This window comes from Oncorhynchus mykiss, chromosome 2 (genome assembly GCF_057628025.1).
Source record: "Oncorhynchus mykiss isolate SJ-2025 chromosome 2, ASM5762802v1, whole genome shotgun sequence".
In the NCBI taxonomy this organism is placed as follows: Eukaryota; Metazoa; Chordata; class Actinopteri; order Salmoniformes; family Salmonidae; genus Oncorhynchus; species Oncorhynchus mykiss.
The window spans coordinates 90,163,082-90,184,398 of NC_143023.1; the positions used below are offsets into that span (position 1 = coordinate 90,163,082).

The window sequence follows — 21,317 nt, forward strand, 5'->3', positions numbered from 1 at the left end:
ACAACTTGTATTGATATAGGACCTTGCATCAACTTGTATAGAGCTTGCCTAGTCTCCTGCTATCCAGACTTCAGATAAAAGCAAATCTATGGTTGTTACAGTCAAAACTAAAATGGCTCAATGACAACCTCTGTACAGTTCAGAAGAACGCAACAAAATGAATGGCCACCTTATGAAGAATCTGAATGCAAATAACCTTATTGGGGATGGGGACTTGGCTTAGAAAGGGAACTGGTATGTGCGCGAGTGTGAAAGCGACCGGTGCAGGAGACTCACCGCTTTAGCGAAGACTCCCATGAGCTCGGGGAACTGGTGTGTTAGCAAGGCCAGCATGGCGGTGAAGGAGCAGAGACCAGCCGTGAATAGGATGAAGAACGGCAGCTCCTTCTTAGGATACACCGACACCTCATGAAACACTGCTTCCACATGAGAGAGAGCGCATCAACACACTGTACATACTTTATGCACACACACAGTATTATCTCATACCCCTGAACACTGACTCGGTACTGGTACCCCGTGTACAGTGCATTCGGAAAGTATTCAGACCCCCGCGACTTTTTCCACATTTTGTTACGTTACAGTTTAATTATATAATAGATTTTAAAAAATGTTTTATTCTCAATCTACACACAATACAGCACAATGACAAAACGAAAACAGGTTTAGACATTTTTGCAAATGTATCAATAAATAATAATGTACAAAAATAAATAGCTCATTTACATAAGTATTCAGACCCTTTGCTATGAGACTCAAAATTGAGCTCAGGTGCATCTCGTTTCTATTGATCATCCTTGAGATGTTTCTACAACTTGATTAGACATGATTTGGAAAGGCACACATCTGTCTATATAAGGTCCCACAGTTGACAGTGCATATCAGAGTAAAAACCAAGCCATGAGGTTGAAGGAATTGTCTGTTGAGCTCCGAGACAGGATTGTGTCGGGGCACAGATCTGGGGAAGGGTACCAAAAAATGTCTGGGGCATTGAAGATCCCCAGACAGCAGGGTAGCCTAGTGGTTAGAGTGTTGGACTAGTAAGTTGCAAGTTCAAACCCCTGAGCTGACAAGGTACAAATCTGTCGTTCTGCCCCTGAACAAGGCAGCTAACCCACTGTTCCTAGGCTGTCAATGAAAATAAGAATTTGTTCTTAACTGACTTAGTTAAATAAAGGTTAAAAAGAACAGTGGCCTCCATCATTCTTAAATGGAAGGAGTTTGGAACCACCAAGACCCTTCTTGGAACTGGCCGCCTAGTCAAACTGAGCAATTGGGGGAGAAGGGCCTTGGTCAGGGAGGTGGTCATCTGGCAGAGCTCCAGAGTTCCCCTGTGGAGATGGGAGAACCTTCCAGAAGGACAAAGAAGGAAGGACAAAAATCTCTGCAGCACTCCACCAATCAGCCCTTTATGGTAGAGTGGTCAGTCGTCAGTCAGTAAAAGGTACATGACAGCTTGCCAAAAGGCCTGTGGGGATGTTTTTCACTCTCTGGTCTGATGAAACCAGGATTGAACTCTTTGGCCTGAATGCCAAGGGTCATGTCTGGAGGAAACCTGGCACCATCCCTACTGTGAAGCATGGTGGTGGCAGCATCATGCTGTGGGGATGTTTTTCAGTGGCAGGGACTGGGAGACTAGACAGGATGGAGGGAAAGATGAACAGAGCAAAGTACAGAGAGATCTTTGATGAAAACCTGCTTCAGAGAGCTCAGGACCTCAGACTGGGGTGAAGGTTCACCTTCCTACAGGACAACGACCCCAAGCCCACAGCCAAGACAACACAGGAGTGGCTTCGGGACAAGTCTCTGAATGTCCTTGAGTGGCCCAGCCAGAGCCCAGACTTGAACCCGATCAAACAGCTCTGAAAAGACCTGAAAATAGCTGTGCAGCGACGCTCCCCATCCAACCTGACAGAGCTTGAGCGGATCTGCAGAGAAGAATGGGAGAAACTCCCCAAATACAGGTGTTCCAAGCTTGTAGCGTCGTAAGAAAACTCAAGGCTGTAATCAATGCCAAAGGTGCTTCAACAAAGTACTGAATAAAGGGTGTGAATACTTTACAAACATTTCTAAAACCCTGTTTTTTCTTTGTCATTATGGGGTATTATGTGTAGATTAATGAGGGAACATTTTAGAATAATGCTGTAATGTAACAAAATGTGGAAAAAGTGAAGGCCTGAATACTTTCCCAATGCACTGTGGACAAGTTATCATTAATCATTGTGTATTAAATTCCTTGTGTTATTATTTATTTATTCATTCCTATTCATTTGTTTCTCTCTGCATTGTTGGGAAGGGCCGTCAGTAAGCATTTCACTGATAGTCTACACCTGATGTTTACCAAGCATGTAACAAATAATATTTGATTTGTACACAGACACCTCACAAAACACTGCTTCCACATGAGAAATACAGAAAGTCAACACACCGCACACACAGTTGAATCCAGAGCGTCTCTTACTTGGTAGCAGCTCTCTGTCTGCGGTCTCGGTGCAGATGGGATATGGGTAGAAGAGGTGTCCTTTCTCCAGAGGGTAGGGGATCATTCTAAAAGCTGGAGAGGAAAGAGGACACAGCAGTCAGAATAGGTACAAAGGTTTCATGTTCAGCTCAGAAGTGTAGTGCACCATTAGAGAACTCTGAAAATGTGTGTTGTACTCACTGCCCTGAAAATGTGTGTTGTACTCACTGCCCTGAAAATGTGTATTGTACTCACTGCCCTGAACATGTGTGTTGTACTCACTGCCCTGAAAATGTGTATTGTACTCACTGCCCTGAAAATGTGTATTGTACTCACTGCCCTGAAAATGTGTGTTGTACTCACTGCCCTGAAAATGTGTATTGTACTCACTGCCCTGAAAATGTGTATTGTACTCACTGCCCTGAAAATGTGTGCAAGTGTGTGTTACAGAGTAAAGGCAATGTGTAACACAATGAAGTTATGGCGTATGAGGTAAAGCGGATGTTGTGTGTGTGTGTGTGTGTGTTACTCACTGCCCTCCCAGGTACAGTGCAGCAGGTTAAGGGCCCCCTCCACCCTCTTCCAGTGCTGCAGGTGAAAGAAGGCGTAGGCTATGGCCTCACTGTCCCCTCGCTTCAGAATGTGCTCTGGAGGCAGTATTAAACTTTTCATTTCTAACAGGTACTGTGGAAGAGAGAGAGAGAGAGAGTCAGTAAGTACAATATAAAATGCACAACAGAAACATACTTTTTAATGCAACTTTATACCAGTTCTTACAACCAGGAGAACGTTGATCAGCATTCAAGTAGCACCATTATAAGCGTCGTAGTAGTAGTAGTGGTAGTAGTAGTAGTAGTAGTAGTGGTTAGTGGTAGTAGTAGTGGTAGTAGTAGTAGTAGTAGTAGTGGTAGTAGTAGTAGTGGTTAGTGGTAGTAGTAGTGGTAGTAGTAGTAGTAGTAGTAGTAGTGGTTAGTGGTAGTAGTAGTAGTGGTTAGTGGTAGTAGTAGTAGTAGTAGTAGTAGTAGTAGTAGTAGTAGTAGTAGTAGTAGTAGTAGCGGTTAGTGGTAGTAGTAGTAGTAGTAGTAGTGGTTAGTAGTAGTAGTAGTAGTAGTAGTAGTAGTGGTTAGTGGTGGTAGTAGTAGTAGTGGTTAGTGGTAGTAGTAGTAGTGGTAGTATTAGTAGTAGTAGTAGTGGTAGTAGTGGTTAGTAGTAGTAGTAGTAGTAGTGGTTAGTAGTAGTAGTAGTAGTAGTGGTTAGTGGTAGTAGTAGTAGTAGTAGTGGTTAGTAGTAGTAGTAGTAGTAGTGTTACAGTAGTAGTAGTAGTAGTATTAGTGCTACAGTAGTAGTAGTTAGTGGTGCTGCAGTAGTAGTAGTAGTGGTTAGTGGTAGTAGTAGTAGTGCTACAGTAGTAGTGGTAGTTAGTAGTAGTAGTAGTAGTAGTAGTAGTAGTAGTAGTAGTAGTGGTTAGTGGTAGTAGTAGTAGTAGTGGTTAGTAGTAGTAGTAGTGTTACAGTAGTAGTAGTAGTATTAGTGCTACAGTAGTAGTAGTTAGTGGTGCTGCAGTAGTAGTAGTAGTGGTTAGTGGTTAGTGGTAGTAGTAGTAGTGCTACAGTAGTAGTGGTAGTTAGTAGTAGTAGTAGTAGTAGTAGTAGTAGTAGTAGTAGTAGTGCTACAGGAGTAGTAGTAGTAGTAGTAGTAGTAGTGCTACAGGAGTAGTAGTAGTAGTAGTAGTAGTAGTGGTTAGTGGTGCTGCATTAGTAGTAGTGGTTAGTGGTGCTGCATTAGTAGTAGTAGTAGTAGTGGTTAGTGGTAGTAGTAGTAGTGCTACAGTAGTAGTGGTAGTAGTAGTAGTAGTGCTACAGGAGTAGTAGTAGTAGTAGTAGTAGTAGTAGTAGTGGTTAGTGGTGCTGCAGTAGTAGTAGTAGTGGTTAGTGGTGCTGCATTATTATTATTAGTAGTAGTGGTTAGTGGTGCTGCAGTAGTAGTAGTAGTAGTGGTTAGTGGTGCTGCAGTAGTAGTAGTAGTAGTGGTTAGTGGTGCTGCAGTAGTAGTAGTAGTAGTGGTTAGTGGTGCTGCAGTAGTAGTAGTAGTGGTTAGTGGTGCTGCATTATTATTATTAGTAGTAGTAGTAGTAGTAGTGGTTAGTGGTGCTGCATTATTATTAGTAGTAGTAGTAGTAGTAGTAGTAGTGGTGCTGCATTAGTAGTAGTAGTGGTTAGTGGTGCTGCATTAGTAGTAGTAGTGGTTAGTGGTGCTGCATTAGTAGTAGTAGTAGTAGTGGTGCTGCATTAGTAGTAGTAGTGGTTAGTGGTGCTGCATTAGTAGTAGTAGTAGTAGTGGTGCTGCATTAGTAGTAGTAGTGGTTAGTGGTGCTGCATTAGTAGTAGTAGTGGTTAGTGGTGCTGCATTATTATTATTAGTAGTAGTAGTAGTAGTAGTGGTGCTGCATTAGTAGTAGTAGTGGTTAGTGGTGCTGCATTAGTAGTAGTAGTGGTTAGTGGTGCTGCATTAGTAGTAGTAGTAGTAGTGGTGCTGCATTAGTAGTAGTAGTGGTTAGTGGTGCTGCATTAGTAGTAGTAGTGGTTAGTGGTGCTGCATTAGTAGTAGTAGTAGTAGTGGTGCTGCATTAGTAGTAGTAGTGGTTAGTGGTGCTGCATTATTATTATTATTATTATTAGTAGTAGTAGTGGTTAGTGGTGCTGCAGTAGTAGTAGTAGTGGTTAGTGGTGCTGCAGTAGTAGTAGTAGTGGTTAGTGGTGCTGCAGTAGTAGTAGTAGTAGTAGTAGTGGTTAGTGGTGCTGCAGTAGTAGTAGTAGTAGTGGTTAGTGGTGCTGCAGTAGTAGTAGTAGTAGTGGTTAGTGGTGCTGCATTAGTAGTAGTAGTGGTTAGTGGTGCTGCATTATTATTATTATTATTAGTAGTAGTAGTAGTGGTTAGTGGTGCTGCAGTAGTAGTAGTAGTGGTGCTGCATTAGTAGTAGTAGTGGTTAGTGGTGCTGCATTATTATTATTAGTAGTAGTAGTGGTTAGTGGTGCTGCATTAGTAGTAGTAGTGGTTAGTGGTGCTGCATTATTATTATTATTAGTAGTAGTGGTTAGTGGTGCTGCAGTAGTAGTAGTAGAAGGGCTACAGTAGTAGTAGTAGTAGTGGTTAGTGGTGCTGCAGTAGTAGTAGTAGTAGTGGTTAGTGGTGCTGCAGCAGTAGTAGTAGTAGTGGTTAGTGGTGCTGCAGTAGTAGTAGTAGTGGTTAGTGGTGCTGCAGTAGTAGTAGTAGTAGTGGTTAGTGGTGCTGCAGTAGTAGTAGTAGTAGTGGTTAGTGGTGCTGCAGTAGTAGTAGTAGTAGTGGTTAGTGGTGCTGCAGTAGTAGTAGTAGTAGTGGTTAGTGGTGCTGCAGTAGTAGTAGTAGTGGTTAGTGGTGCTGCAGTAGTAGTAGTAGTAGTGGTTAGTGGTGCTGCATTAGTAGTAGTAGTGGTTAGTGGTGCTGCAGTAGTAGTAGTAGTAGTGGTTAGTGGTGCTGCAGTAGTAGTAGTAGTGGTTAGTGGTGCTGCAGTAGTAGTAGTAGTAGTGGTTAGTGGTGCTGCAGTAGTAGTAGTAGTAGTAGTGGTTAGTGGTGCTGCAGTAGTAGTAGTAGTAGTGGTTAGTGGTGCTGCAGTAGTAGTAGTAGTGGTTAGTGGTGCTGCAGTAGTAGTAGTAGTAGTAGTGGTTAGTGGTGCTGCAGTAGTAGTAGTAGTAGTGGTTAGTGGTGCTGCAGTAGTAGTAGTAGTAGTGGTTAGTGGTGCTGCAGTAGTAGTAGTAGTGGTTAGTGGTGCTGCAGTAGTAGTAGTAGTAGTGGTTAGTGGTGCTGCAGTAGTAGTAGTAGTAGTGGTTAGTGGTGCTGCAGTAGTAGTAGTAGTAGTGGTTAGTGGTGCTGCAGTAGTAGTAGTGGTTAGTGGTGCTGCAGTAGTAGTAGTGGTTAGTGGTGCTGCATTAGTAGTAGTAGTGGTTAGTGGTGCTGCAGTAGTAGTAGTAGTAGTGGTTAGTGGTGCTGCAGTAGTAGTAGTAGTAGTGGTTAGTGGTGCTGCAGTAGTAGTAGTAGTAGTAGTAGTAGTGGTTAGTGGTGCTGCAGTAGTAGTAGTAGTAGTAGTAGTAGTAGTAGTAGTGGTTAGTGGTGCTGCAGTAGTAGTAGTAGTAGTGGTTAGTGGTGCTGCAGTAGTAGTAGTAGTTGAGGTTAGTGGTGCTGCAGTAGTGCTACAGTAGTAGTAGTTGCTAGTGGTGCTATAGTCAGTGGTGTAAAGTACTTAAGTAGTACTTTCAAGTATTTTTACTTAAGTAATTTTGGGGGAAATCTGTACTTAATTATTTACTTTTTACTTCAATACATTCCGAAAGAAAATAATGTACTTTTAACTCCATACATTTTCCCTGACACCCAGAAGTACTCATTACATTATTAATGCTTAGCAGGAGAGGTAAATGGTCTAATTTACACACTTGTCAAGATAAAATCCCTGGTCATCCTACTGCCTCTGATCTGGTGGACTCACTAAAGACATGCTTCATTTCTAAATGATTCCTGAGAGTTGGACTGTGCCCCTGGCTATCCGCTTTTACATGTTATGGTTCTGTCTGGTTTGCTTAATATACACAATTATAAGTGACTTATACTTTTAGACTTTTACTCAAATATGATTTTACTGGGTGACTTTCACTTTTACTTGAGAAATACTCTATTAAGGTGTCTTTACTTTTACCCAAGTATGACAATTGGGTACTTTTTCCACCACTGGCTGCAGTAGTAGTTGTTAGTGGTGCTACAGTAGTAGTAGTAGTAGCAGCAGTGCTACAGTAGTAGTGCTACAGTAGTATTTGTAGTAGAGGTCGACTATAGTAATAGTAGTAGTGCTATGGAAGTAGTAGTAGTAGTTATGGGTTCTGTAGTAGTAGTAACGGCTTCTACAGTAGTAGTAGTAGTAGTAGTAGTAGTAGTAGTAGTAATGGGTTCTACAGTAGTAGTAGTAGTAGTAGTAGTAACGGGTTCTACAGTAGGAGTCGTCGTTGTTGTAGTGGTGCTACAGTAGTAGTAGTAGTAGTAGTAGTAGTAATGGGTTCTACAGTAGGAGTCGTCGTAGTGGTGCTACAGTAGTAGTAGTAGTAGTAGTAGTAGTAACGGGTTCTACAGTAGGAGTCGTCGTGGTGGTGCTACCACCACAAATTTCTTGTTAACAAACTATAGTTTTGGCAATTCATTTAGGACATCTACCTTGTGCATGACAGGTAATTTTTCCAACAATTGTTTACAGACAAAGATTACTTCACTTATAATTCACTGTATCACAATTCCAGTGGGTCAGAAGTTTACATACACTAAGTTGAATGTGCCTTTAAACAACTGAAATTGCAACCAATCACGACCAGTTGTGATACAGCCAACCTAAATAAGAAATACATTTGATGATAGAATTCTCCCCCTTACCCTCCTTCTAGGCAAGTCTATTGTCCAGCTACCTGCTAATAGCCATAATGGTGCTGTACAACGTGACCATATGTGTTTGAAGGAGTATTTTCTAGTATGCAACAAGTTGTTTACCTTCATTAAACAACTTTGTTCCAATATTTCTGTAATTCAGTGATATTTATTCCCATAGTAATTCGTTATGGACCCATAACTAAATAAACAAACATCTGCATTTTGAAAGAGTATTTTTATCATTATTTTATTAATGAAAGCATAAAGATGCCATTATTAGTTACATTGTTTTAGTTTGAACGTGCAGACTGGCACTAAGAACAGAGGGAAAGTTTCCCTAGTCAGCTCCATTATTAGTGCAATGCCCCTTAAAGTGTTGCTCTGTCCTACCAGTGTGACAAAGTGGGGGTCCACCCCCTCCCTCCTCTTCCCTTCCCCATGGGCTAGGTCCGTCTTCTGTGCACGGTTCAGCGGCCCATCCCGTGCCCCCTGCCCTCGTGCCTTGAACGCTTTCAGTGGATAAAGCTGGAGAACTGCAAGGCAATCCCATTGTGTGCCACTCAGGAGCCATGAACAATATGACCAATGTATATTGTCCTGCTAATTACAGGGTTAATAATATATATGTGAGAATATCCAACAGGCTTTTATATCATTCTAAATTAATAATAATAATAATAATATAATAACAATAATAAATCGCTTTGTTTTAGTTGTAAAATAACGTAAAATGAGCAAGAAAAAGTCCATTATTGAACATGGTGTGACACATTGTTACTAATTTGTAAATAAAGCTAATTTGTTTTTTTAGAATGATTTATTTCTGTTTTTAGAGGGAGAGAAACCTCATGGGTCTTCCAGTCAAGGCCGGCACGGGTATTGGACCAGCATCTGTAGCAGTGTCTTAGACCGTTGCACCACTCAGGCACTGTACAGCATGCCCTGTTGGGAGTGGCCTACAGTACTACAGTAAGACCAAAATAAAATGATTAAAAACCTTAGTGTAACAACAGTTTTAGTAAGTAATATTGAAGTCGTACACAATTATAATTTTCTATTTAGGTTTATGTCGCCCATTCATTGTCAGAGACACAGTTGGACCCAAAAGCGTAATCAGTGCTTTAACTGTCCTTGCGCTGGTCTGGAGAAATTAAGTGGTGATGCAGGGTACCGTACTAAACAACAAATTACCTCTAAATCCTGCAGCATAATCGCAAAACTTTTAGTGGAGTAACCACTGTAGTAATGCTACTAGCAGTTGTCATGACGTTGGCCTCTTTGGGTTTAGCAACCCCATCCCCCTCTCCCTGCCTCCCCCTTGCCTCCTTCAACTAGGCTGCTGTGGTCAGAGGTAGTAAATTCCTGAGAAGACTTCCTTGTGGCCACACAGTATAGAGAGAGTAGATTTTCATGGAGCACAAAGGAATTTCTTCCACCTCACAGAACTTGAGGTACGAACAAATTTCATGTTCCAGAGAAAGTATAAAAGATCGGTGAAGAATCCAGCTACGAACTGGTCCGTTTGTCACAACTTGGGAAGCTCATGGGAGACGATGTGGCCACATTACCATAACGCTGTTTATATAATAGCCTCAGATATGAGGTTTACATCTAATTGTTGTATAAGATGAATGAGTGAGTATGATACTGTTTGTGTAATTGTGTAATATGACTTTGGACTGTTTAATGAAGAAAAATACAATTCCCTTTTGATTTGAACTAAATCAGAGGATCGCCCCTGAGCCCAGTTAGGGTCAGACATCCTGGACCGCCCCTGAGCCCAGTTAGGGTCAGACATCCTGGACCGACCCTGAGCCCAGTTAGGGCCAGACATCCTGGACCGCCCCTGAGCCCAGTTAGGGTCAGACATCCTGGGACAGCCCTCTTCGGCCCTTCCGAATAAAACCCCCACTCGGGTTTTCGATCAGCAGACCGAGCTTACCTCAATTACGAGATGGCTAAAGGTTGCAGACCATGTTTTTCTCCATTAGGAGGACAAAGGTTGTAGACCATTGCTGAATCTTTTAACCATACCACGTGGTTAAACTCTTAGACTATCGATACCGACAGAATAAGAATAAGAACAAGAACAATTAAATACTGCAGTCTGCAGCTAGGAATTCGGTATCATTGAACGGGAAGAACGACAACCGCCGAAACATCCATTCTATAACGAGTCACTCTGAACAATCCCCTCTAACCACTACTGAGAGGGAGAGAGATGGACTATTCTACAAAAGAAATGAACTTTTCACCAGCGATCAAGACGACACACCGAGTGTAAATATATATATTGATTGCAATTGTTCCCGAATGAGTGAGCGTTCATGTGCAAAGGATTAACATTTCATTTGTTATAATTATTAACTCTGTAGTGACTTCTCAGCTGACCCCCACTTCCCTTTTGTCTAACAAGCCGCCATGCCGGTTCAGCCCACTAGGGCACATTCTCTTATCATTTCTTGTAACCATATTTACTGTTTGTTTATGCATTTCTGTGAATTACTTAGTTAGTAATAAATAAATGATTTAAGACAACTGATGTGAATTACTTAGTTAGTAATACATAAATGATTTAAGACAATTGATGTATGGACTCATAGTGAAGACTGGGTTCGTGCAGATAACCAACAATTTACGACGTTTGGAATGAGACTAATGTGAGGTAATGTAAATAATTTATTAATTTGAAGACTAATTGATCAGATAAAATTTCAAAAAAGTTATTTTAGGAAATGATAACTTTGTAATCTGAATATTTTTCCTTGGTGCCCCGACTTCGTAGTAATTACGGTTACATGATTAATCAGTCTAATCGCGTAATAACTAATTACAGAGAATCTTTGATAAAAAACTATAAGTCTTCATTTAATGATAGTAAAGACACGACAGTGTTACGTATGTAGCTCCATTGTTGTGTCTTACTTTGGGGACGTGTGGGTTGAACTCCACAGCTCTGTGTATGGCTTCTACAGCATTCATCTCTGCTGTACTCAACCCTCGCCTTGACGCTGCCTCTGGAGAGAACCTGCATGGGGAACACGGGACACCAGTGTGTGTGTGTGTAAGAATGTGGGTCATTGAGTGTATGTGAAAGTGTAGTGTGTGTGTGTGTGTGTGTACCTGCAGTCATAGGGGCTACTATGCTAAGATAAATGGAATCTTCTCAGTGTTATATGCAGAACTAGGATATCTAGGAGGTGTTTTAAAATGCCCTAACCCATTTCAAAACAGAATCACTCAATATCATTCTCTCTGTCACACGAATATCCCCAGGCTAACTTTGAAATACTACTTCAGGTATGTGAATCACTTGGTGCCATTGTAACAGTAGTAAAAGGATACTCACTTGTCTGATACCGCCCTGGCTTTGAGCAAGGCTGCTGTGTAGCATATTGTTGCTGATTTGGGTAAACTAATATCTGTGGGGAGACAAAGCACATATCAACAGTGTTCTTTTTCCTCCACTTAACTAGAAGACATTTACACTAGACAGGGAAAGAATAGGGCCCCTAAGGGTTTTTACTGAAGGTATTGGAGGGTTTACAGGATTCCACTAAAATACAGGGTCATTTTAATTTAAGTCATATGGTAATGGTTGGATGTAGACTTTATTATCTAATGATTTATATTTTATGACTTTTGTTATGTAATGTCTGTCATTCAAACTTATGTCTCATCTCCAGAAATAAAATCACAGTGACATTGTTAGCACTGCACAGGTGTCTCTTGAATGTCTGGTCATGGACCAATGAGCAACAGTTAACGTTGAACTTTTTTAACTTTAAGAGGTGTGTGTGTCTTACCGTCGTACTTGGCTAGTACGGCCTGTACGTCTGCGTAGTTCTGCAGCTCTAGCAGCGACTCCAGCAGGTTCTCATGGATATTGAACATACTGAGGAGAGGGAACTCCTTCATTAACTGGAAAACATACAACTGTTGTTACATGTAATACCAGACAGGCAGTGAAACAACAGACTTTAGTAACCCCGCCCAGTCCCACACAGCCTCACACCTAGCCTGGTGCCAGACCTTGTCATGGCAATAAGAGATGACAGCAGCAGATCTGGGACCAGGCTACCTCCAGACCCAGACCTCTATGTTCTGAGGCTGCAGAACATACTGTACATTTCCATTTCAGTCATTTAGCAAACACTCTTAACCAGAGCGACATGCGGAACAAATGAAGGTGCCTTGCTCAAAGGCACAGACAGATTTTTTACAAAGTCGGCTCGAGGATTCAAACCAGCGACCTTTCAGTTACTGGCCCAATGCTCTTAACTGCTAGGCTCCCTGCCACCACTGTTGTTTCGTTACATGTTTTTTTTACATTTTTCATACAAATTTATAGTGATTGAAAATATTGGCATGTAAAAAATTAGGCAAATCCTAACTTTTACCGAAGTCATATTTTCACCTAGCTCCCCCCCCCCCCCCGTAGTTCCCCCCGACATCAATGCTGATCTAACAGACAATTCAAGTTCAGTGGGAACTACAGTAGGATTGGGGATTGGTCCGTAACCTCCTGGTGGCTTGGTGTATACTGTACTTACATCTCTCAACATTTTGACAGCTTCTCTGGTTCGGCCCAGCTTTCTAGAGCACATAGCAAGTCTCCTCTTAATGTAAACCAGAACATTGGTATCCCTTCCTGAGAGAAACACCGCAGCAAAGTTATTTCAGCTGGTATAACACACACAGACACATCCGAGCACACACACTAATAGATTTATTTGCGTATATATGTAAGTGTTTGAGACTGTGCGTCTGTGTTTCCAACCAGGTGCATGCGTAATCTTTTCGACTGTGTGTGTAGGTTCAACTGTGTGTATGTTTGACTGTCTGTGTCTGTCTGTGTGGGTTCAACTGTATGTTTGGCTGTGTTTGTAGGTTCAACTGTGTGTATGTTTGGCTGTGTGTGTGTGTGTTTGACTGTGTTTGTTTGTACTCTACTCACTGTGCTGTGCCTCGTACTGTGTGTGTGTTTGGCTGTGTTTGTTTGTACTCTACTCACTGTGCTGTGCCTCGTACTGTGTGTGTGTTTGACTGTGTTTGTTTGTACTCTACTCACTGTGCTGTGCCTCGTACTGTGCACCATGGTGTTGAAGCTGTTGGCTGCGTCTGTAGCAGCCCTCTCCTGTCTTCAAGGCCTGTTTGAAGAGCTTCTCTGCCTCCACGATGGTGGTGGCCTCCTCCTCTGCCAGCAGGATGGACGCTGTTGCACAGCTAACAGGACAAGACAGACCAGTTGGAAAAGAGTGAAAATAATTTTGGGGGAAGACGACACAGGCGAGGAAGACAACACAGGAGAGGAAGACAACATAGAGTATATATACAAAAGTATGTGGACACCCCTTCAAATGAGTGGATTCGGATGTATAAAATCGAGCACACAGCCATGCAATCTCCATATGTTGTTGGACAGGATGGCACCTTTCCAACAAGTCAGGTCGTCAAGTCAGCTGCTCCGGTAAACTGTAAGTGCTGTTATTGTGAAGTGGAAACGTCTAGGAGCAACAACGGCTCAGTTGTAAAGTGGTAAGCTTGTTGAATGCCAAGTTTTTTTTTTTTTTTACATGTTTTTATTTAACTAGGCATGACCGTTAAGAACAAATTCTTATTTGAAATGACAGTCTAGGACCAGTGGGTTAACTGCCTTGTTCAGGGGCAGAACCACAGATTTTACCTTGTCAGCTCTGGGATTCCATCTTGCAACCTTTCAGTTACTGGCCCAACGCTCTAACCACTAGGCTACCTGCCGCCCCAAAGTGATGGCTGGAATGGTGTAAAGCTCGCCGCCATTGGACTCTGGAGCAGTGGAAACGTGTTCTCTGGAGTGATGAATCACGCTTCACCCTCTGGCAGTCCGAAGGATGAATCTGGGTTTGGTGGATGCCAGGAGTAGGTTGCCTGCCCAACTGCATAGTGCCAACTGTAAAGTTTGGTGGAGGAGGAATAACGGTTCGGGATAGGCCCCTTAGTTCCAGTGACGGGAAATCTTAACGCTACAGCATACAATGACATTCTAGTGGAGTCTCGGCTTCCAACTGTGTGGCAATAGTTTGGGGAAGGGCCATTTCCTGTTTCAGCATGACAATGCCCCCGTGCAAAAACCGAGGCCCATGCAGACATGGTTTGTCGAGATTGGTGTGGAACAACTTGACTGGCCTGCACAGAGCCCTGACCCTAACCCCATCGAACACCCTTGGGATGAATTGGAAAGCCGACTGCGAGCCAGGCCTAATCACCCAACATCAGTGCCTGACCTCACTAATGCTCTTGTGGCTGAATGAAAGCAAGTCCCTGCAGTAATGTTCCAACATCTAGTGGTAAGCCTTCCCAGAAGAGTGGAGGATGTTACAGCAGCAATAGGGGGGACCAACTCCATATTAATGCCCATGACTTTGGAATGAGGTGTTTGACGAGCAGGTGTCCACATACTTTTGGTCATGTAGTGTAGCTGGAGGAAGAAACAGGGGAAGACCACACACTAAGCACAAAGGAGAATAAATTGTGATGCCGTTGACCCCTAAAAAAAGTATCCTGAAAGGCTGTGAAAATGTTATGTGTGTGTGTGTGTGTGTGTGTATATATCTCACACTTTATAGTCAGGCTGTATATACAACAGTATACAGGTGGGGTTGATACAACCTCAATTGAGGAAGAGTTGAAGAGATCTCATTGAAGATTCCTCAGAAAAATAATAGGTTATTTTCAAGTAATGCATGAGTGAACTGAGGCCAACCATGTTCCACAGCATCTGTGTAGGTGAAAGAAGGAACTACTCACTCCTCTAGTTCCAGGGATTCGTGTGCAGCAGAGATTCGTGCCTGTGGGTTCCTCTCTCTCCACGCTTTCTGCATTACTAAAAACACACACGCACATTAGTAAGTGTTATTGAGGTCAGAGAGGTATGATACTACCTGTGAACATGAATCACACCTCCCTGGAGATGGGGTGAGTGACAGGGTGTGGTATGTGTCTCTCTGGGTGCGTGTGTGTGTGTCTCTGGGTGCTAGTGTGTGTGTGTCTCTGGGAGCTGTGTGTGTGTGTGTGTGTGTGTCTCTGGGTGCTGTGTGTCTGGGTGCTGTGTCTGTGTGTGTCTGGGTGCTGTGTGTGTGCGTCTCTGGGTGCTGTGTGTGCGCGTGTGTGTGTCTCGGTGCTGTGTGTGTCTCTCTGGGTGCTGTGTGTGTGTGTGTGTGTCTCTGGGTGCTGTGTGTGTGTGTGTGTGTGTGTCTCTAGGTGCTGTTTGTGTGTATGTGTGTCTCTGGGTGCTGTGTGTGTGTGTGTGTGTGTGTGTGTCTCTGGGTGCTGTGTGTGTGTGTGTGTCTCTCTGGGTGATGTGTGTGATGTGTGGGTGTCTCTGGGTGTTGTGGGTGTGTGTGTGTGCGTCTCTGGGTTGATGTGGGTGTGTGTGTCTCTGGGTGCTGTGTGTGTGTGTGTCTGTCTCTGGATGCTGTTTGTGTGTGTGTCTCTGGGTGTTTCTCTAGGTGCTATGTGTGTGTGTCTGGGTGCTGTGTGTGTCTCTGGGTGCTGTGTGTGTGTGTGTGTCTCTCTGGGTGCGTGTCTCTGGGTGCTGTGTGTGTGTGTGTGTGTCTCTGGGTGCTGTGTGTGTGTGTGTGTGTGTGTGTCTCTGGGTGCTGTGTGTGTGTGTGTGTCTCTTGGTGACGTGTGTGATGTGTGTGTGTCTCTGAGTGACATGTGTGTGTGTGTGTGTGTGTGTGTGTCTCTGGGTGTTTCTCTAGGTGTTATGTGTGTGTGTCTCTGGGTGCTGTGTGTCTCTGGGTGTGTGTGTGTGTGGGTGTGTGTGTGTGTGTGTGTCTGGGCGCTGTGTGTCTGGGTGCTGTGTGTGTGTATCTCTCCGTGCTGTGTGTGTGTGTCTTTGGGTGTTTCTCTAGGTGCTATGTGTGTGTGTCTCTGGGTGCTGTGTGTGTGTGTGTGTGTGTGTGTGTGTCTCTGGGTGCTTTGTGTGTGTGTCTCTGGGTGCTGTGTGTGTGTGTGTGTGTGTGTGTGTGTGTGTGTGTGTGTGTGTCTCTGGGTGATGTGTGGGTGTCTCTGGGAGATGTGGGTGTGTGTCTCTGGGTGACGTGTGCGATGTGTGCGTCTCTGGGTGACGTGTGCGTCTCTGGGTGACGTGTGCGTCTGACATGTGTGTCTCTGGGTGACGTGTGTGTATCTGGGTGACGTGTGTGATGTGTGTGTCTCTGGGCGATCTGGGCGTCTCTGGGCGATGTGGGCGTCTCTGGGCCTCTCTCTGGGTGATATGTGTGTGATGTGTGTGTCTCTGGGTGATATGTGTGTGATGTGTGTGTGGGCGATGTGTGTCTCTCTGGGTGATGTGGGCTTGGTGTGTGTCTCTGGGTGATGTGTGTGTCTCTGGGTGATGTGGGCGATATGTGTGTCTCTGGGTGATCTGGCCGATGTGTGTGTCTCTGGGCGATGTCTCTGGGCGATGTGTGTGTCTCTGGGCGATGTGTGTGTCTCTGGGCGATGTGTGCGTCTCTGGCGTCTCTGGGCGATGTGTGTGTCTCTGGGCGATGTGTGTGTCTCTGGGCGATGTGTGCGTCTCTGGGCGATGTGTGCATGTTCCTTACTGGCGTCAGCTGGCCGGAGGTGGTCAGAGTCGCATGTGAAAAAGGTCTGGTGGTCTTGTGCCGAGAGATTCATATCGTAATACGTGAGTGGCTCTCGGCCCGTCACCCACGTATACCTGGTAGACACACACACACACACACACGGTCAAAATAATGTTCATGGTCCTACTAAAAGTCTGGGGGGTGAGAGAGGTGGAGAGATCGAGAATGAAAGAGAGAGGTGGAGAGATCTAGAATGAAAGAGAGAGGTGGAGAGATCTAGAATGAAAGAGAGAGGTGGAGAGATCGAGAATGAAAGAGAGAGGTGGAGAGATCGAGAATGAAAGAGAGAGGTGGAGAGATCTAGAATGAAAGAGAGAGGTGGAGAGATCGAGAATGAAAGAGAGCGGTGGAGAGATCTAGAATGAAAGAGAGGTGGAGAGATCGAGAATGAAAGAGAGCGGTGGAGAGATTGAGAATGAAAGAGAGCGGTGGAGAGATTGAGAATGAAAGAGAGCGGTGGAGAGATTGAGAATGAAAGAGAGCGGTGGAGAGATTGAGAATGAAAGAGAGCGGTGGAGAGATGGAGAATGAAAGAGAGCGGTGGAGAGATGGAGAATGAAAGAGAGCGGTGGAGAGATCTAGAATGAAAGAGAGAGGTGGAGAGATTTAGAATGAAAGAGAGAGGTGGAGAGATCGAGAATGAAAGAGAGAGGTGGAGAGATCTAGAATGAAAGAGAGAGGTGGAGAGATCTAGAATGAAAGAGAGAGGTGGAGAGATCGAGAATGAAAGAGAGAGGTGGAGAGATCGAGAATGAAAGAGAGAGGTGGAGAGATCTAGAATGAAAGAGAGAGGTGGAGAGATCGAGAATGAAAGAGAGCGGTGGAGAGATCTAGAATGAAAGAGAGGTGGAGAGATCGAGAATGAAAGAGAGCGGTGGAGAGATCGAGAATGAAAGAGAGCGGTGGAGAGATTGAGAATGAAAGAGAGCGGTGGAGAGATTGAGAATGAAAGAGAGCGGTGGAGAGATTGAGAATGAAAGAGAGCGGTGGAGAGATTGAGAATGAAAGAGAGCGGTGGAGAGATGGAGAATGAAAGAGAGCGGTGGAGAGATGGAGAATGAAAGAGAGCGGTGGAGAGATCTAGAATGAAAGAGAGAGGTGGAGAGATTTAGAATGAAAGAGAGAGGTGGAGAGATCGATAATGAAAGAGAGAGGTGGAGAGATCTAGAATGAAAGAGAGAGGTGGAGAGATCTAGAATGAAAGAGAGAGGTGGAGAGATCGAGAATGAAAGAGAGCGGTGGAGAGATCTAGAATGAAAGAGAGGTGGAGAGATCTAGAATGAAAGAGAGGTGGAGAGATCTAGAATGAAAGAGAGGTGGAGAGATCTAGAATGAAAGAGAGCGGTGGAGAGATCTAGAATGAAAGAGAGCGGTGGAGAGATGGAGAATGAAAGAGAGGTGGAGAGATCTAGAATGAAAGAGAGCGGTGGAGAGATCTAGAATGAAAGAGAGCGGTGGAGAGATCGAGAGAAACAGAGAGAGGGAAGGAGGGAAGAACAGGACAGAGTATGGAAAAGAGTGAAGAACACAGAGGAGATGTGGAGAGAAACAGGGGTACTTGAGGAAGGGATCATGTGACTCACCGGTTATATTCCGCCCCTCGAAATAAATTCAGTGGATTTCGCCATACTTTACATTCTGAGGGAACAAGAGGAGAAAGACAGTGTTCGGGATGGTTTGTAGGCATATCCGACAAAGTAGACTCCTAAATGTACTCCTGAGTAAGTTAGGGATCAAGTGTACATCATGAAATTCCTATACTAAATTACACTACAATAAGGCAACTTCATAGCTTCTGTAATCTTCAGGTCAGTACTACCAGACTGCATCCCAAATCCACAGGTCTTCATCACTAGCCAGTCCATCTTAAAATCCCCCTCCTTTCCCCTGACATGGGGATTACAACAGCAAATCATTCTAAAGCAATTTCACCAATCATGCAGTGTTGATTCAACACAGCTCAGATAATCCCTTTTCACTCAATGGAAACAAAAACACACACTGGATTTGTCAGTGGTGTTGGAGCGAACGATAAGGCAATAAGGTACTAAATGCTTTAGTTGTTTGTAGTAGGCCTAAATGCTCTGATGTGTAGGCAGATTCTCTATCTGTTATCTCTATTAATGAGCTGGGCTGTCTTTTCTTCTACCAACAAGGCCCCCACAAATGATGCAGCGCCACACCTTGGGATATCAGATGTGACTAAGAAATTTAAGTTTATTACTATAGTTTCCGCCTTGGGCCAATCAGTGTCATTATGCAAATGCCGGATCTCTATGGCAAGACGCATCATTCACCCAAGTTCCCTCAAAATCGTCCCAGTGCTGTCTGAAATATCGCGTGGGACTAACGTATGGACGGAGACAGATCCACAGTCCCCTCCCCGATATCATCTTGGGGGACAACAATATACTCCATCTGGCTTTAGTAAACCACAGGGTCTCAGGCCACTTCACTGAGGAGCTGGGTCACTAACAGTAAACACTAGGCTTTACCTAGTTTGTAAATGCTCCATCTAGTTAACGCTCTATACCTAGTACATGCTCTATATATGTAGTGAATGCTCTACCCATATAGTAAATCTCGGAGTCTTACCAGATACACTCTGTCGGTTGGAGTCTGCGTCTCCGTTACTGCTGTTGGAGTTGGTTGGGGAGCTGTTGTCCACGCCGCCCAGCAGAGGGCGCAGGTGGCTCACTGACACCTGCTCGATGAAGGAAGTACCGTACTTCCTGAAGTACCACCACTCAAATATCTGACAGGAGACCAACATGAGGCAGTTAATACAGGGAGGATTCAGTAGGGTCAGGGCCATAGAGAAACAATATGTGACTGTATAATTGGTATGACTGATCTATTCCAAAAACGGTCTTTAGGGCCGTGTCGAATTAGTTGAATGTCCTTTGGGTTACATCACTCATACCACTGATAGGTTTGATAGGACTGTGTTCGACTTAGAGGGTCTTTGATTTTTGGTATTATGCCACTAAGTGCAATGTATCACAGGCTAGCACAGGATTTCTCATTTCTGAAGAGCCCTAATGCTCTTAAAATATGAAAGTAAAACCATCTGCACAGAGATGTGCACACTTTCTTACATGTTCTCTTTTAGCATTGCCCAATCAAGACAGGGCCCAATACGCAACTCTATTTCAACACTGGCTGACACACACACAAAATCCTTGACTGTTTATATCTGGAAAGTCATCCACAACTGGTATTGCCTTGTCTACATTACTTCTAGTCCTGGTGATACAGTAATGCCCTATTACCTAACCATCTTAGTCTCTGTATTTTAACACATCACAGTCCAGGCACATATAATCTCATCTCTACTGTAATTATTCATAGGACACAATGAAGGCTTAAGAGCCCTATGAGACTCATCGTCGTTACCAGGCAACTAAACAAACTGGCCAACCCACAGAGAGGAATGAGGTTCGCTAGTTAAAGCTACCGTACCTCTCTTATTTTTTAGTTTTCATTTACTTTGGAAGAAAGACCCTTGTAGCACAGTTCACTCTCACCATACAACAGACACACAAGGCTCAACTTGGTGGTCCTGTGTGGCTCAGTGGGTAAGACCAGTGTTGGGGGATCAATTCCCACTGGCATCACACAATACTTAAGTGTAGTGTAGGCTATGCACTCCCTGTACTGCAAATATCTTGCTTTGGATACAAATCTTCTGCTAAATGGCATAGATCATCATATACTAAAATGTATGCACTCACTGGACTGTAAGCAGAGAGGAAGAGGCACAGCAAGAGGGTTTACTCCACCCAAAATCTGTCAAATTTTTGTATGGAGGTCAATGAGAGCGTGTTGAATTTGGCCAACAAAAATGTAATTGCTAAGTGCGGTATATTTGATTGATTGATTAATTGTTAGGTTGTTATGAAAGCACTTATATAAAAGTGGACACGTGGCATTTTGGCAAAGTCGACGATGTTATATCGCAGTTGTGCCCGTTGTTGACATGTACATCTGCCCTCTCATTGGCTAGAATGGTCCTGATCTCTCCTCCTCCCACCTGCCTTCCATCTTTGAGGACATGCATTTGCATTGTTAGAGCGGTCACTCAAATATCTTATCAATATAATAGAATCATTTGATCTAAGTCGCTTTGGATAAATGTGCTAAATGTCATAATATGAATAGAATATCATCAACTTACCAGTATGAGTCCTGATATCAAGGAAGATGTCCCAGTCAGAGCCACGTAGAATTTGGGGGTCAGGGTGTTCAGAAACATGCTTACTGTAGAGGAGACAGAAAAACACAGCATTGTTAGTGTTACACACACCACCATGGCATTAGAAACAATAGAGCTACAATGATTACCCCCAGTGGCATCAACCACATTAGCCCATATTACAGGAATTCAAAGGCTTTTATACACAATTCTAATGCACCATGTTTCTCCAAGAACAATCAAAGTCCTGCAACACGGAACAGCAGATATCAGAACAGTGGTTTGAGTTGGTTAAAGTTTGTGTCACTCCACAATGATACAAATTATAGATTATTTACAAACCACATTGTGGACCACTCAAAATTAGTTTTGAGACACTAAAAACCATCATAGTCAAACATGGTACAGGCGTAATTTATAATGAATTATATAATCTAAACCAGTGGTTCCCAACAAGGGGTACGAGGACCCCTGGGGGTACTTGGCCTATCCACAGGCGGTACTTGAGAACTCATTAAACCTCAGGCCTACTGGTTAAATGCACACGAGGGGGTACTTCAGGGGAACTCCGGGCAGAGTA

General features: G+C 43.7%; 1 protein-coding gene across 32 annotated transcripts in view; it reads right to left on the reverse strand.

Annotated features, from left to right (window-relative positions):
• Positions 1–21,317, reverse strand: part of LOC110502310 (suppressor of tumorigenicity 7 protein homolog) — a 104,471-nt gene that overhangs the window by 2,280 nt on the left and 80,874 nt on the right. For 5 of the 32 annotated variants that reach the window (XM_090212134.1, XM_090212150.1, XM_090212127.1 and 2 more), the window contains 14 exons: positions 20,720–20,802; positions 19,138–19,297; positions 18,126–18,180; positions 16,501–16,616; positions 14,696–14,771; positions 12,978–13,132; positions 12,460–12,557; positions 11,713–11,827; positions 11,256–11,328; positions 10,832–10,934; positions 8,297–8,506; positions 2,995–3,145; positions 2,462–2,554; positions 277–419 (listed from right to left, as the gene is read on the reverse strand). In XM_090212134.1, the coding sequence (XP_090068260.1) occupies positions 277–419; positions 2,462–2,554; positions 2,995–3,145; positions 8,297–8,506; positions 10,832–10,934; positions 11,256–11,328; positions 11,713–11,827; positions 12,460–12,557; positions 12,978–13,132; positions 14,696–14,771; positions 16,501–16,616; positions 18,126–18,180; positions 19,138–19,297; positions 20,720–20,802 (1,631 nt within the window). The remainder of the gene's footprint in view (positions 1–276; positions 420–2,461; positions 2,555–2,994; positions 3,146–8,296; positions 8,507–10,831; positions 10,935–11,255; positions 11,329–11,712; positions 11,828–12,459; positions 12,558–12,977; positions 13,133–14,695; positions 14,772–16,500; positions 16,617–18,125; positions 18,181–19,137; positions 19,298–20,719; positions 20,803–21,317) is intronic. The other 27 variants (XR_016489318.1, XR_016489312.1, XR_016489313.1 and 24 more) reach the window with 11 other exon arrangements.